This window comes from Plecotus auritus (assembly GCF_963455305.1).
Source record: "Plecotus auritus genome assembly, chromosome: 1".
In the NCBI taxonomy this organism is placed as follows: domain Eukaryota; kingdom Metazoa; phylum Chordata; class Mammalia; order Chiroptera; family Vespertilionidae; genus Plecotus; species Plecotus auritus.
Window position 1 is genome coordinate 122,285,978 of NC_137770.1, and position 14,493 is coordinate 122,300,470.

General features: G+C 43.2%; 1 protein-coding gene across 12 annotated transcripts in view; it reads left to right on the forward strand.

Moving 5' to 3' along the window:
* Positions 1-14,493, forward strand: part of MYO9A (myosin IXA) — a 388,202-nt gene that overhangs the window by 136,093 nt on the left and 237,616 nt on the right. For all 12 annotated transcript variants that reach the window (XM_080656867.1, XM_080656874.1, XM_080656871.1 and 9 more), the window contains one exon: positions 6,506-6,632. In XM_080656867.1, the coding sequence (XP_080512993.1) occupies positions 6,506-6,632 (127 nt within the window). The remainder of the gene's footprint in view (positions 1-6,505; positions 6,633-14,493) is intronic.

A 14,493-nucleotide genomic window follows, 5' to 3' on the forward strand; every position in this document is an offset into this window, starting at 1 on the left:
TACCTTCAATAGAGGACAAATTATGATGTGTGTTTAAAAATTCCTCTTTCTTGGTCCTTTTAGACACTTTTATTATAGTCCTGATTTAGTGCCTCTTCCTTCTTAGAAAATTTATTTTTCTAAAAGACTTGTTTTGAATTGCTTTTTTGTTAAAAATTCTTTGAGATACTTTGAGAATCAGTTGAAAGCAGGAGCTTCTTCTTATACAACTTATATTTATAAACATTTGCATATAATTGCAAGAGTTTCTGATGTCCCTGAAGCCTCTTCATGAACCTTATGTAAACACTGTTGCTTTATAACACTATTTTTATAGCTTCTTATTTTCTATATCACTGATCTCTAATCTTACTAAAGCTCACATACCTATCAGTAAAAAATAATTTTCCATAAATTTACTCTTTAAATTTATGTATGTACTATTTTACTAAACATTTTGTTTATTGTACTAAATATAAATAAAATAAAATGTAAAAGGTTGAGATAAAGATGAAGTAAGTTATTGGTAACATAAAACAAACTATTTAAAATTAAAGACACAAATAACCTTGACTCTCACCAGAAAAAAATTGTAACATTACTATTTTTTTAAAAAGTTTATTGATTTTTAGAGAGAGAGGAAAGAGTGGAAGAGAGAGAGAGAGAGAGAGAGAGAGAGAGAGAGAAACATCAATGTGAGAATATAACATTGATTCGTTGCCTCCTGCATGCTCCCTACCTGGGATCAAGCAGCAACCAGGCATGTGCCCTGACTGGGAATTGAACCGGCAATCTTTTGGTACATGGGATGACGCCCAACCAACTGAACCACTCTGGCCAGGGCTATAACTATTGTTTAAAAATTTTTTTTATTGATTTCAGTGAGGAGGGGAGAGGGAGAGAGAGATAGGAACATCAATGATGAGAGAGAATCATTGATTGGCTGTCTCTTGCACGCCCCCCTACTGGGGATGAGCCCGCAACCCAGGCATGTGCCCTTGACCGGAATAGAATCTGAAATGCTTCAGTATGCTGTCTGACGATCTATCCACTGAGCCAAACCTTTTTAATGAAATTTTCTTTAACTGTACATTGTTTCTGCTTCTGTATTTTTAGGTATCCTGCCTTATAGTATGGTTATTGTTATCCCCTAATGGAAGATTATAAGCTTTTTGAGAACAGGGATTCTTATTTATATTTATTAATCTTTTTTATATTGAATTATAGTATATTGATTTACTTATATGATATTTCTTATTCCTGGAGTCTATGCATTACATATTTGTGCGTGAGGAAATATTAATGTGCTGATTTTTGAACCCAAAGTTCTGAAACAGTATAATTATGAACCATAGAAACTACTGCAGAAACAGTATTTTAAAAATGGCTCAGGCCTGGCTCTTGTGGCTTGGTGGTTGAGCGGGTGGTTGAGCGTTGGCCCATGAACCTGGAGGTCACAGTTCGATTCCTGGTTGGGGCACATGCCTAGGTTTCGGGGTTTCGGGCTCAATCCCCAATAGGGGGTGTGCAGGAGGCAGCCGATGGATGTTTCTCTTTCATTGATGTTTCTATCTCTCTATCCTTTTCGGTTCTTCCCTCTAAAGTCAATAAAAAATATTTTTAAAAAATGGCTCAGGAATTAATGTTTGTATATCTTTTGACTTCCGTTTATTTTTATAATATTTCAGTTGATATTAAATTTCCTCTTTAATTTAACCCAGCCTAATTTTATGACTTAATCCTTTATAATTGACTTGTCGTTTGTTTGAGTAATTAAACATTTTTAATTATTTAAGAAATTAGACCTATAAATTAGATGTTGACTCAGGACCTCTAAATATAGCTGTAGGTCCCTAAAGAAGTATCTTTGTTTATTTAGAATACTTCCTAATTTTAGGAAAACACATAGTGTAAATTTCATAAGTAAGGACCAATTTATCCTAAAGAATAAAGTGGTCAAGGCACAAATATATGTATATATCTGGATTTTCAGGAATGGCTTTATCTTAGATGTTCAGTTTTAGATGTTCACTTGTGTTAAATGCCTAAGGAATAATATGCTTTTCTTAGTTACATGGAAGTCCTTGGTAACCTCTATGAGACATTTTAGATGCCAGAATATGATGGTAAATAGGGATGACAAAGTAAAGATAAGGATTTTATAAGTCAATCCTTATTTGGATGCTTGTTTGTGAAGGGGAGAAAGAAGATGTGGAATCTAAGATGGGTTTTTTAAAGTAAGAGAGAAGTGAACATGAGATTATTTTGATTAAAAATTCTTGTAGGTTTAGGTGAGAGAGAGGAAAAAAGTATAATAATGTATCCCAGTAAACTGGAGTTCATGGGATGGAGAGCACAAGTGGAGGGATTAGTTGCTGACTGTATTAGTTGCATGTGTTTCTCAAAGACTGGGGGGTGGGAGGGAAGACAAAAGAGAGGGTCCAGATATAAATGTTTCACAGTTGGGGCCTGATACTAGATAATATTCCCGAATGGCTTCAGGTTGTTTTAAAAAAACATTTATCAAGGCTACCATCATATGATGTAGGAAAGCCTTTTTTTAAAAAAAAATAATTATCTTTATTGTTGAAAATATTACAGATGTCCCTTTCAGCCCCTATTGGGCCCCTCTACCTTGTTCCAGTCACCTTCCTGGGCCTTTCCCTGCACTATTATCTGTCAATGGGCTATGCATATCCTATATAATCCTATATAATAAAAGCCTAATATGCTAAGTGCCCGGTTGTCTGTTCAAACAATCAAAGCGTAATATGCTAAGGCCGCTCAACCACTTGCTATTATGTGCACTGACCATCAGGAGCACGTGAACTGACCACCGGGGGACAGACGCTCTGATCATTAGGTTAGCTTGCTGCTGGGGTCCAGTGATTGGGACTGAGTAAGATGGACTGAACATGCCCTGGAGCCCGCCCACAGTTTCTCCCTGGCTGGCCAACCTCTCGTGTCTCTCCCTGGCCTCAGTTGTGTACTGGTGGGGTCCCTTGGCCTGGCCTGCATCCTCTCGCAATCCAGGACCCCTCGGGGGATGTCGGAGAGCCAGTTTTGGACCAATCACGCAGGCATAAAAGGCTAATATGCAAATTGACCAAATGGTGGAATGACCGGTCGCTATGATGCACATTGACCACTAGCCAGAAGCCACTGCTCAGCTCAGGGCTGGCGAGTGCAGCGGTAGTGGCAGGATCCTCTCCCACCTCCGCGGCAGTGCTAAGGATGTCCATGGGGAGCGGGCCTAAGCTGTCAGTTGGACATCCCCCAAGGGCTCCCGGACTGAGATAGGGTGCAGGCCAGGCTGAGGGCCCCCCCCCCCCAAGTGCATGAATTTTGTGCACCGGGCCTCTGGTATACATATAAGTTCATTGGTTAATCTCTCCCCGCCTCCCTCCCCTCTGAAATATGTCAGTCTTTTGCATGCTTCAGTGTCTCTGGATCTTTTTTGTTCATCAGTTTAATGTGTTAATTAGATTCCACATATAAGTGAGATCATGTGATAACATGTAGGAAAGCCTTTCTTAAATGCTAGAGGCCCGGTGCACAGATTCATGCACTTGTGGGGTCCCTCAGCCTGGCCTGTGCCCTCTCGCAATCCGGGATCCCTCGGGGGATGTTGCACTGCCGATTTCAGCCTGATCCCCGCAGGCCACGCCAAGGGACACCACCAGTGCATGATCCGTGCACTGGGCCTCTAGTATGCATATAAGATCTTTAGTTAATCTCTTCTCACCCTCTCTCCTCCCCCCTTCCCTCTGAGATTCATCAGTCTGTTCCATGTTTCCATCCCTGTGCGTTGAACGTCCTCTGGTGGCCAGTGCACGTCATAGCTACCTATCGAACAGTCGAACAGTCACTTAGTCTTTTATATATAGACTAGAGGTCCAGTGCACGAAATTCATGTACAGGGAGGGGGAGCGTCTCAGCCAAGCCTGCACCCTTTCACAGTCTGGGGGCCCTCAGGGGATGTCCGACTACATTTAAAAAAAATCACCCTGTACTTAATTTTCTTACTAACTCAGCCGTGGGCAAACTACGGCCCGCGGGCCAGATCCGGCCCGTTCGGCTGTTCTATCCGGCCCGTGGAGCCGAAAGAGCGTAGGGTTCTTTTGCTCTCCCCTCCGCTCCTTCACCAGCAGCAGTGTTAACATGGCAACGTCGGGGAAACACGGCCGCAGCTCCTTCTTCTGAGTGGGCGGATTTATATCCGCCCATTCAGTAGAAGGAACAACCTCTCAATCTTCCAGAGGCTCCTCGTAATATCCGCGAACGCATCTCCCGACATCACCCTGGGAATGCGTAGACACGTTATCGTGGTGATGTAGGGAGACACGCCCCTGGAGAGCACAGTATCAGAGCCTTTCTGAGGTAAGATTAAGAGCTCTACTCAAACACAATTTTTTCCTGTTCCCACATTCTGTACATCACAATGACTTGTTAAAACAACAAAGACTTTCAGCTTTTAGGGCTTGTATCCACTGCAGTTTTTTTTCCCACCGCGGACACGCGCAGCAGGGAAAAAGACAAACAGAGGACATGCCACACTAGCCATGCTGCGGCTGCATTTTTTTGCTGATACGGATGCGGTATCAGTAATGCTACCGTGGCCACTAACCGCATGTGTTAGCGGCAAAACAAATGCATTTTGCGCTGCGTTTGCTTCTCCCCCTTGCGCCTGTAAAAATGCGTGCTACAGGGCATTTGTGTTAACATGCACCACTGCACATTAGCATCAACGCTGGTGTTAAAATGTTTGAAATGAATAAAACTATTGAAATAAAAAAAAAAAAAGACCGTACCCTTTTATGTAATGATGTTTACTTTGAATTTATATTAGTTCACACAAACACTCCATCCATGCTTTTGTTCCGGCCCTCTGGTCCAGTTTAAGAACCCATTGTGGCCCTCGAGTCAAAAAGTTTGCCCACCCCTGTACTAACTCCTCCTTTTAAACTCCCCTCACTTTTACATTCTGTTTCTTCTTTTTATTTAACTATTTTTCTGGCCTCACCCCAGTTTAGCATCCTTCTCTTTCCTGCTTTCTTTCCCTCCCTCCCTTTGAAACTCCCGAGGCCCCTCTCCCTCCCTCCTTCCTCCCTTCTCTCCCTTCATTCCCTGTGTCTGTCTCCTTCTTACTCCTCCCACCCTCCTCCCCCATTCGCCTTTCCCTTGTGAGCCTGAACCCTGCCTCCTTCCCTCCTTCCCTATTATTACTAGCCCCCCCCCTCCCGCCCGCCATGTTCACTGGTTTCTCTTTTAAACCTTCCCGTTTCTTCTCTGGGACCTGCTTCCAGCCTGCCTGAGTGTACTTTGATATTAAAGCTTCCGTTCGGGGGGCATTAATCCCCAGCTCAGGGCCCAGTCCCGGCCAGGCCTTCACCACCCCTTCCCTGGATTCCCTGCCACTGTCCTCCTCCCATTCCCTGCCGGGGACACCCCAACTTCTAGTCAACAAAGTACACTTAACGCGCCACCAACCTAACCCTGGCCTGTCTTTGGGGTCCAGCCTTCGGGGATGAAAGTGGTACCCTCCTTAGTGTCCGACTCTGCCCCAGCTAAGCTCCATCTCCCCTCCCAGCACGGGGCACCCAGCCCAGCAAGGTGGCCGAGGCCCATGCGGCCCAGGCGCTGCTGCTGTGAAGCAGGAGTGCCTCTGCCCGGAAGGCCTTGGACTGTCTACCCCTCCGTCCCAACGGCCTGCACCAGGGGCCACCGCCCTCTTCCTGCATCTGGGCGGGGCTCCCTGCTCCACGCTGCCTGCGACCCACCCCTTGCCAGGCGCAGCTGCTCCACCCCACAATGATCGCCACCGGCCCATGTGCAGCCCCGCATTTCCTCTCCTTTTCAATTCCTGCGTCTTTTTCTTATTCCCTTTCTGTATTTCTGTTTCTCCTCTCGGCCTGTTTGCATGCAGGCCTGCCTTCCTCTCCCTCTCCTTTCTTATCCTCTCCTATCATATCCTATCCTACCTGCCTGGGCCTCGAAGCTTCCTGAGCAGGGGGCAGGACGCAGCCTGCCTGTTGGTCATTATGTGACGGCATCCCAGACAATTTGCATATTCATCTATTATTAGTATAGATAACTACTAATTGAGAAAATCACCTAGGATACATGGTTAAAAATGCAGATTCCAAGGCATGAAACATCCTTATTCAATAGATCTGAAATAGATTGTGTAGGGAAAGGGCATTCCAGTCAGGATGAAAAGCATTTAGGAAGGAATGGACTTTTGAAACACTACAGCAGATTCAGATAATAGCAAGACGTCCCCTTCAGATAACTTTTCTGACAAGTAGTAGGTATAATACTGAAGTTAAGGTTTTGTAAAGCACTTTGCACAGTGACTAACATAGTAAACACTCAATAAATTTTATAGTTATAATTATTCCCATATTATTTTCTGAAGACTATGTCATATTTGTACTAGTTAATTTGCATGATTATGATTTTTGGGTTGAAATAAGCTTAGAGAATACACATAAGCAAGTTGTAATTTATAATCTTATTTTTGCAGGATTTTCTCTCTTCTCTCAGCAATACTACATTTGGGTAATATCTGTTATAAAAAGAAGACATACCGGGATGACTCCATAGATATCTGTAATCCAGAAGTTCTTCCTGTCGTCTCAGAATTATTAGAAGTGAGTGATTACATTCTCAATTGTCATTTCAAATACTGGGTAACTTGTCAGTTTTTATTTTGTGGAAGTTTTGTAGGGGTAAATAGGTTAACACTTTTTTATTTTTTTTTTATTTTTTTTTATTTTTTATTTTTTTTAAAAAAATATATTTTTATTGATTTCACAGAGGAAGGGAGAGGGAGAGAGAGAGAGACATCAATGATGAGAGAGAATCTTTTTTTTTTTTTTAATATATATTTTATTGATATTTTACAGAGAGGAAGGGAGAGGGATAGAGAGCTAGAAACATCGATGAGAGAGAAACATTGATCAGCTGCCTCCTGCACACCCCCCACTGGGGATGTGCCCGCAACCAAGGTACATGCCCTTGACCGGAATCGAACCTGGGACCCTTCAGTCCGCAGGCCGACGCTCTATCCACTGAGCCAAACCGGTTTCGGCAACACTTTTTTATTAATAGTGTTTGCCCAAAAGGTGGAAATTTTGCTATTGCGTGTGCCACAATGTTTGGAAAATTTGGGTTTTCTACCCTGCCTCCTCTTGCCCTAGATACCCATAATCCCCCAATTTGTTGTATAGGATGAATATTTCACTCAAGATGGCATACTATTCTAGGCCTTTGCTACTTTTTCTTCTATATTTCAGATTTCTTCTCATGCTAAGATTTTGATTAGATTGTTTTATTTGAAGATGGGGTATCTGGATGGATGGGGAGAAAAGGATATTAAATTTTTCTTTCTTCATCTATACTAATAAAACGGTAATATGCTAATTAGATCAGACATCTGGACTACTTTCTGCACATCCTTCCGTACAAAGACACGGTGGCAGGGCCGAGGCAGAGGCAGTTAGGGGAGATCAGGCTGGCAGGGGAGAGCAGTTAGGGGGATCAGGCCAGCAGGGGAGAGCAGTTAGGGGGATTGGGCCAGCAGGGGAGAGCAGTTAGGGTGATTAGGCTGGCAGGGGAGAGCAGTTAGGACGATCAGGCCGGTAGGGGAGAGCAGTTAGGAGAATCAGGCTGTCAGGGGAGAGCTGTGAGGGGAATCAGGCTGGCAGGCAGAGTAATTAGGGGCGATCAGACAGGTAGGCAGGTGAGCGGTTAGGAGCCAGCGGTCCCGGTTTGTGAGAGGGATGTCTGACTGCCACATTAGGCCTACTCCCTGCTAAGCTGGCAGTTGGACATCCCCCGAGGGGTCCCGGATTGGAGAGGGTGCAGGCCGGGCTGAGGGACACCCCTCCCCAGCTTGCACCCTCTCCAATCTGGGACCCCTTGAGGGATGTCCAACTGCCCGTTTAGGCCTGATTCCTGATCGTCCCCAACTGCCCTCCCATGCTGGCCTGGTCGCCCCCAGCTGCCCTCCCTGGCAGGCCTTGTCACTCCCAACTGCCATGCCCTGCTAACCTGGTTGCCCCTAATTGACCTCCTCTGCAGGCCTGGTCTCCCCCAACTGCCCTCCCCTGCAGGCCTGGTCGCCCCCAACTTCCCTCCTCTGCCAGCCCAGTCACCCTTAACTGCCCTCCCCTGCAGGCCTGGTTGCCCCCAACTTCCCTCTCTTGCAGGCCTGGTCCCTCCCAACTGCCCTACCCTGCTGGCCTGATCTCCCACAACTGCCCTTCCCTGCTGGCCATCTTGTGGTGGCCATCTTGTGTCCACATGGGGGCAGCCATTTTTTGTGTTGGAGTGATGGTCAATTTGCATATTACCCTTTTATTATATAGGATTCTTTCTTTCTGTAGTGGTGATTTCTCATGCTTCCCAGCTAACTTCTCGTCTTGCCAGATTCATTTTGAAAGGGATATCATTTTTCATAGGCCCTCTTCTCTGACAGAGTAAGAAAATATGTGTATATACCAACCTGGGTATATTCATATATCTGCAAATATTTTTGTCTAGCTATATCCTATATAATAAAAGCCTAGGTGGGCGTGATGCCTTTGCGTGATGTCATCACAAGATGGCCACCCTCATGTTGTCACAAGATGGCCACCACAAGATGGCTGGCAGGGGAGGGCAGTTGGGGATGAGATTAGGCCAGCAGGGGAGGGCAGTTGGGGGTGACCAGACCTGCAGGGGATGGCAGTTGGGGGTGACAAGGCCTGCAGGGAAGGGCAGTTGGGGGTGACCAGACCAGCAGGGGAGGGCAGTTGGGGGCGATTGGGCCGGTAGGGGAGGGCAGTTGGGGGCGATCAGGCTGGCAGGGGAGGGCAGTTGGGGGTGATCAGGCTGGCAGGGGAGGGCAGTTGGGGGCGATCAGACTAGCAGGGGAGCAGTTAGGCGTCAATCAGGCTGGCAGGGGAGTGGTTAGGGGTTGATGAAGCTGGCAGGCAGAAGCGGTTAGGGGCAATCAGGCAGGCAGGCAAGCAGGAGTGTGGTTAGGAGCCAGCAGTCCTACATTGTGAGAGGGATGTCCCAGATTGGAGAGGGTGCAGGTCTGGCTGAGGGACATTCCCCCTCCCCCCCAGCACGAATTTCGTGCACCAGGCCTCTAGTATATATATAAAGATTAGGTCTGCTAATGTTCCTAACTAATCCATTATCACATATATCAGTCTAGCCTTCTCCCCTTACTTATATGTAAACTCCCACTCTTAACAGTGAGGAACCTGTCTCCCATCATCTTCCATTCATTAATTATTCAATTCTAGTATACATGTATAACAGTATAAGAATTGTTAACCCATACTCCTGTGGGAAATGACTATCAACTAGAGTAGAGTGCTATACTAGTAGAGTGTAGTTCCTTTTGCTTTTAGTTTTATAGACTTCCTTCATTTTCAGAATTAGTTAAGTCAGTATCTTTTTTTCCCACCCACTTTCTTGAACATTGTGGTTGTTTCATATATTTGTCATATAGTTAGATTCTCTTGTCATGGTTTGAATTATTTTCTAGGATCCCCCAATGCCTTAAATAATTTTCTAAAACTTTGTATACATTAAGATTCACTCTTTGCGCTGTATGGGTTCTGACAAAGGCATAATGTCATGCATCCCCTGTTAAACAGTATCATACAAAATAGTTTCCCTGCCCTAAAAATCTCCTTCACCTATTCAACCCCTTCCCCACTGATGCCTGGCAACCACTCACCTTTTTATTAACTGTAGATTTGCCCTTTCTAGAATGTAGCATAATTGGAATCATACAGTACATAGCCTTTTCAGACTGATTTGTGTCACTTAGCAATATGCATTTAAGACTCATCCATGCTTGTCTCAATAGCTCATTTCTCTATATTGCTCGGTAATATTCCATGTATAGCTAAATCATAGTTTATTTATCAATTAACCTCTTAACGGATATCTTGGTTGTTTACAGGTTTTTTTTTTTTTCAATTATGAATAGCTTGCTTTTTTGTATTAAAATACTGCTCATCTTTAAAATCTTGGTTCATGTGCCAACTCATGAGGTTTAACCTTGTTAAATGGTCTGACTCCATCAGTTTCTACTTAAGATAGTTTATTTTTAGTTTTGTAGCAGAAAGTTAATTGTTAACTAGTTTATGTCCATTATAAGATGGCGGTGTTCTCTGAGAGCAATGGATGCCTCTTTCTTGTTTATCTGACCTTAAAGTGTTTATTATTTTGTACATGCCTGGATGTTGCTTATTAACTTTAATGGAATGAGTTAGCCTGGCAGAAGGGGCAGGAGAAGGGAGGAGCACCTTAATTTGGAACTAGACTCACTCAGTGGAAATTCTACCAGGATGTTGAGTGTGGTTTTGAAGATCATGAGGGTCAGAGAACATTTCAGTCAGGCATTTTAAGTAATATTTTAGTCAAACATTTGGAATTGTAATACAGGGATTGTGGCTGGTGATCAACAAGTAGCAAGGTTTCTGGTTCTAGTGCAGTATTTCTTCTTTGGTGAGAGACTGGTAAAAGCAATTCAAAGCAGTACTGAGGTATTGGTAAAAAAAAGGAGAAATCAAACCCTGAGAATGGTTACCAGTGTCAAAGTTAGGCCAACAGCAAATGTGATTTGATAGCAAATCTCACTTTATAACACAGGCTTTTAAAAATCTTTCTTGTTATATATAGTTTGGACTGGTTCTGGGAATAAAGATTGGGTAATAAGCAGAAAGAAGATATCTTCAAAGGTGAGGAGTTAGAGAAGACATGACAGCACCTACCATGGTATCCTGTCTATAGTTAGTTAGCAATTAAAAAAAAAAGCTCTATTGGTTACAATTGATAATAGTAATTGTAGTCTTAAGGCTTTTGTTGAGATAAAATTAAAAGGTAGGCACAGTAACTGGTATAATAAAAAATGTAAACTCTTTAGTTAAGATTTAACTTAATTTCCCTGCTTCCCAAGTGATTCTATTTAATGATAAATATAAATTTATTTTAATTTAATATAATGTATTATATTATTTATTTATTTTATAAGAAAAAATGTTTTTAAAATAATGGTTGCCCAAATACCAATGGCATATTTCACAGACCTAGAACAAACTCTCCAAAAATTCTTATAGAATTAAAAAAGACCCCGAATAGACACAACAATCCTGAGAAAGAAGAATAAAGTTGGAGGGATCACAATACCAGATATCAAGCAATATTACAAAGCCACTGTTCTCAAAACTGCCTGGTACTAGCACAAGAACAGGCATATAGACCAATGGAACAGAACAGAGACCCCAGAAATTGACCCAAGCCATTATGCTCAATTAATATTTGAAGAAGGAGGCAAGAGCATACAGTGGAGTCGAGACAGTCTCTTCAGTAAATGGTGTTGGGAAAATTGGACAGATACATGCAAAAAAATGAAACTAGACCACCAACTTACCCCATACACAAAAATAAACTCAAAATGGATAAAATATTTATTTATTTATTTATTTATTTATTTATTTATTTATTTATAAATCTTTATTGTTCAGATTATTACAGGTGTTCCTCTTTTTTTCCCCCCCATAGCTCCCCTCCACCTGATTCCCCACCCCTCCCCATGCCCTTACCCCCCCGCCACTGTCTTCATCCATAGGTGTAAGATTTTTGTCCAATCTCTTCCCGCACCCCTCACACCCCTTCCCCCTGAGAATTGTCAGTCCACTCCCTTTCGATGTCCCTGATTCTATTATATTCACCAGTCCATTCTGTTCTTCCGATTTTTTATTCACTTGATTTTTAGATTCACTTGTTGGTAGGTATGTATTCGATGTCATTTTGTTGTTGATGATTTTTTTTCTTACCTTTTTCTTCTTCTTCCTCTTAAAGAATACCCTTCAGCATTTTATGTAATCCTGGTTTGGTGGTGGTGAACTCCTTTAGCTTTTTCTTGTCTGTGAAGCTCTTTAGCTGACCTTCAACTCTGAATGATAGCTTTGCTGGGTAGAGTAATCTTGGTTGTAGGTTCTTGCTGTTCATCACTTTGAATATTTCTTGCCACTCCCTTCTGGCCTGCATAGTTTCTGCCGAGAAATCAGCTGACAGTTGTATGGGTACTCCATTGTAGGTAACTAACTGTTTTTCTCTTGCTGCTTTCAAGATTCTCTCTTTGTCTTTTGCCCTTGGCATTTTAATTATGATGTGTCTTGGTGTGGTCCTCTTTGGATTCCTCTTGTATGGGGTTCTGTGCGCTTCCTGAACTTGTAAGTCTATTTCTTTCACCAGGTGGGCAAAGTTTTCTGTCATTATTTCTTCTAATAGGTTTTCAATATTTTGCTCTCTCTCTTCTTCTGGCACCCCAAAAATTCGGATGTTAGTACGCTTAAAGTTGTCCCAGAGGCTCCTTACACTATCTTCATATTTTTAGATTCTTTTTTCTTTTTGTTTTTCTGGTTGGGTGTTTTTTTTGTTTCCTCATATTTCAGATCTTTGGTTTGATTCTTGGGGTACATTGATCTACAGTTGAGTTTCTGTATATTCTTTATTTTAGACAGTGTATGCTTAATTTCTGACAGGTCCTTTTCCATTTTTTTGGCATTCTCATTAAGATCCTTAAAGGTCTCACTAAGTTCCTCAGAGGTTTTTAGAAGATTCTTGAGTAACCTTATAAATGTGGTTCTGAACTCTATGTCGTCCAGTAGTTTGCTTTCCTCCATTTCTTTCATTCGTGACATGTTTCTTTGTCTCTGTATTTTGCTGCTTCCCTGTGTTGATGGAGTGGCTTTGTGTGGTAGGTGACCTATAGGGGCCAGTAGCTCAGCCAATCACCTGAGGTGAATGCTCTTGGTACAACCCTTTGTGTGCTGAGTGCAAAGTCTTGGTGTAGTTAAGCCTTGATGGCTGTTGGTACACTGGGAGGAATTGACCTCCAGGCCAACTGGCTGTGAGGACCCGCTGTGTCTATAATGGAAGAACTGCTGCGCTGGAGAAGCGCTTATGGTCCATGACTTGTTTCAGTGGGGCTTTGGTGCTCACTGAGTCTGCCTCTTGAATGATTCACTTATGGATGTGAGGAGTTGAAATCTGGTGTCTCACACTGACCACGAGGTACACTGGCTTCTGGATCTCCAATGGGGTGCAGGTCAGCTACTGTCTGAGGCCACCCAGCAGGAGCTACAGCGAGAACTACAGTTTTCTCCTTTTTGCTTGGGTTTGTAGGTTTTGGAGCTGTCTGTCCTGGGCTGCAAGTTTGCTATGTTAAGCTGCGATAGGGCAGGCCATTCATATGCTAAAGCCGCTGCTTGGAGCTTGGGTGGGTTTGTAGGTTGTGCTGGGTGGGGTCTCAGGGTGTCACTAGGCTAGGGTGTGGCAAACAGCGATGGCTGCCATTTAGCCGTCTCTGTGTCTCCAACCGCGTCCCCGACCACGTCCCTGCGTCCTGCGCCCCAGCACAGTAAACAATTATTCCTGCGCGCAGCTCTGCAAGCAAGCCACCCTCCCTTTCCGACCTGATGGCAGACAGTCCAGCTTCTCCCTGTAGGAGTTTGGGTCCCGTTGCGTCTCCCCAGAAACTGGATTTCAGAGTAATCGGGGGCTTGTCTCCCTTTGGGTTGAAAAAAGCAACGCCTGCCGCCAGCCCAGATCACGCGCCTCCGTACCTCAGCTTTTCAGCGCTTGTGCACGTCTCAATGCTCTTTTCTCTTTTCTTCTAGTTGTAGAACTTCCACTTAGCCAGCTTTCCCGTGGTTCTGGGTGAAAGACGTTTTGTCTTTCAGTTGTAGTTTTCAAATTCTTGTGCGAGGCAGCAGTTTAGGTGTTTACCTACGTTGCCATCTTGGATTCCTTCTCCTCAAAATGGAAAAAAGAATTTAAACGTAAGACGAGAAACGTAAAAATTTTAGAAGAATCCATAGACAGCAAAATATCAGACATATTTCATTGCAATATCTTTACTGATACAGCTTCTAAGACAATGGAAACGAAGGAAAGAATAAACAAATGGGACTACATCAAATCTGTGCAGCAAAAGAAATCATCAACAAAACAATAAGAGAGCCCACTGCATGGGAGAACATATTTGCCAGTGTTATCTCCAATAAGGATATAATTTCCAAAATGTATAGAGAACTCATACAGCTTTACAAAAGGAAGACAAACAATTCAATCAAAAAATGGCAAAGGACCTAAATAGACACTTTTTGAAAGAGGACATACAGAAGGCCAAGAGACAGATGAAAAAATTCTGAAAGTCACTAATCATCTGAGAGATGCAAATCAAAATGACAATGAGGTACCATCTCACATCTGTCAGAAGGCTATCATTAACAAATCAACAAATGATGAGTGTTGGCAAGGATGTAGAGAAAAAGAAACCCTCGTTCAGTGCTGGTGGGAATGCAGACTCGTGCAGCCACTGTGGAAAACAGTATGGAGTTTCCTCAAAAAACTAAAAATGGTACTCCCATTTGACCCAGTAATCCCACTTCTAGGAATATATCCCAAGAAACTAGAAACACCAATCAGAAAGGATAT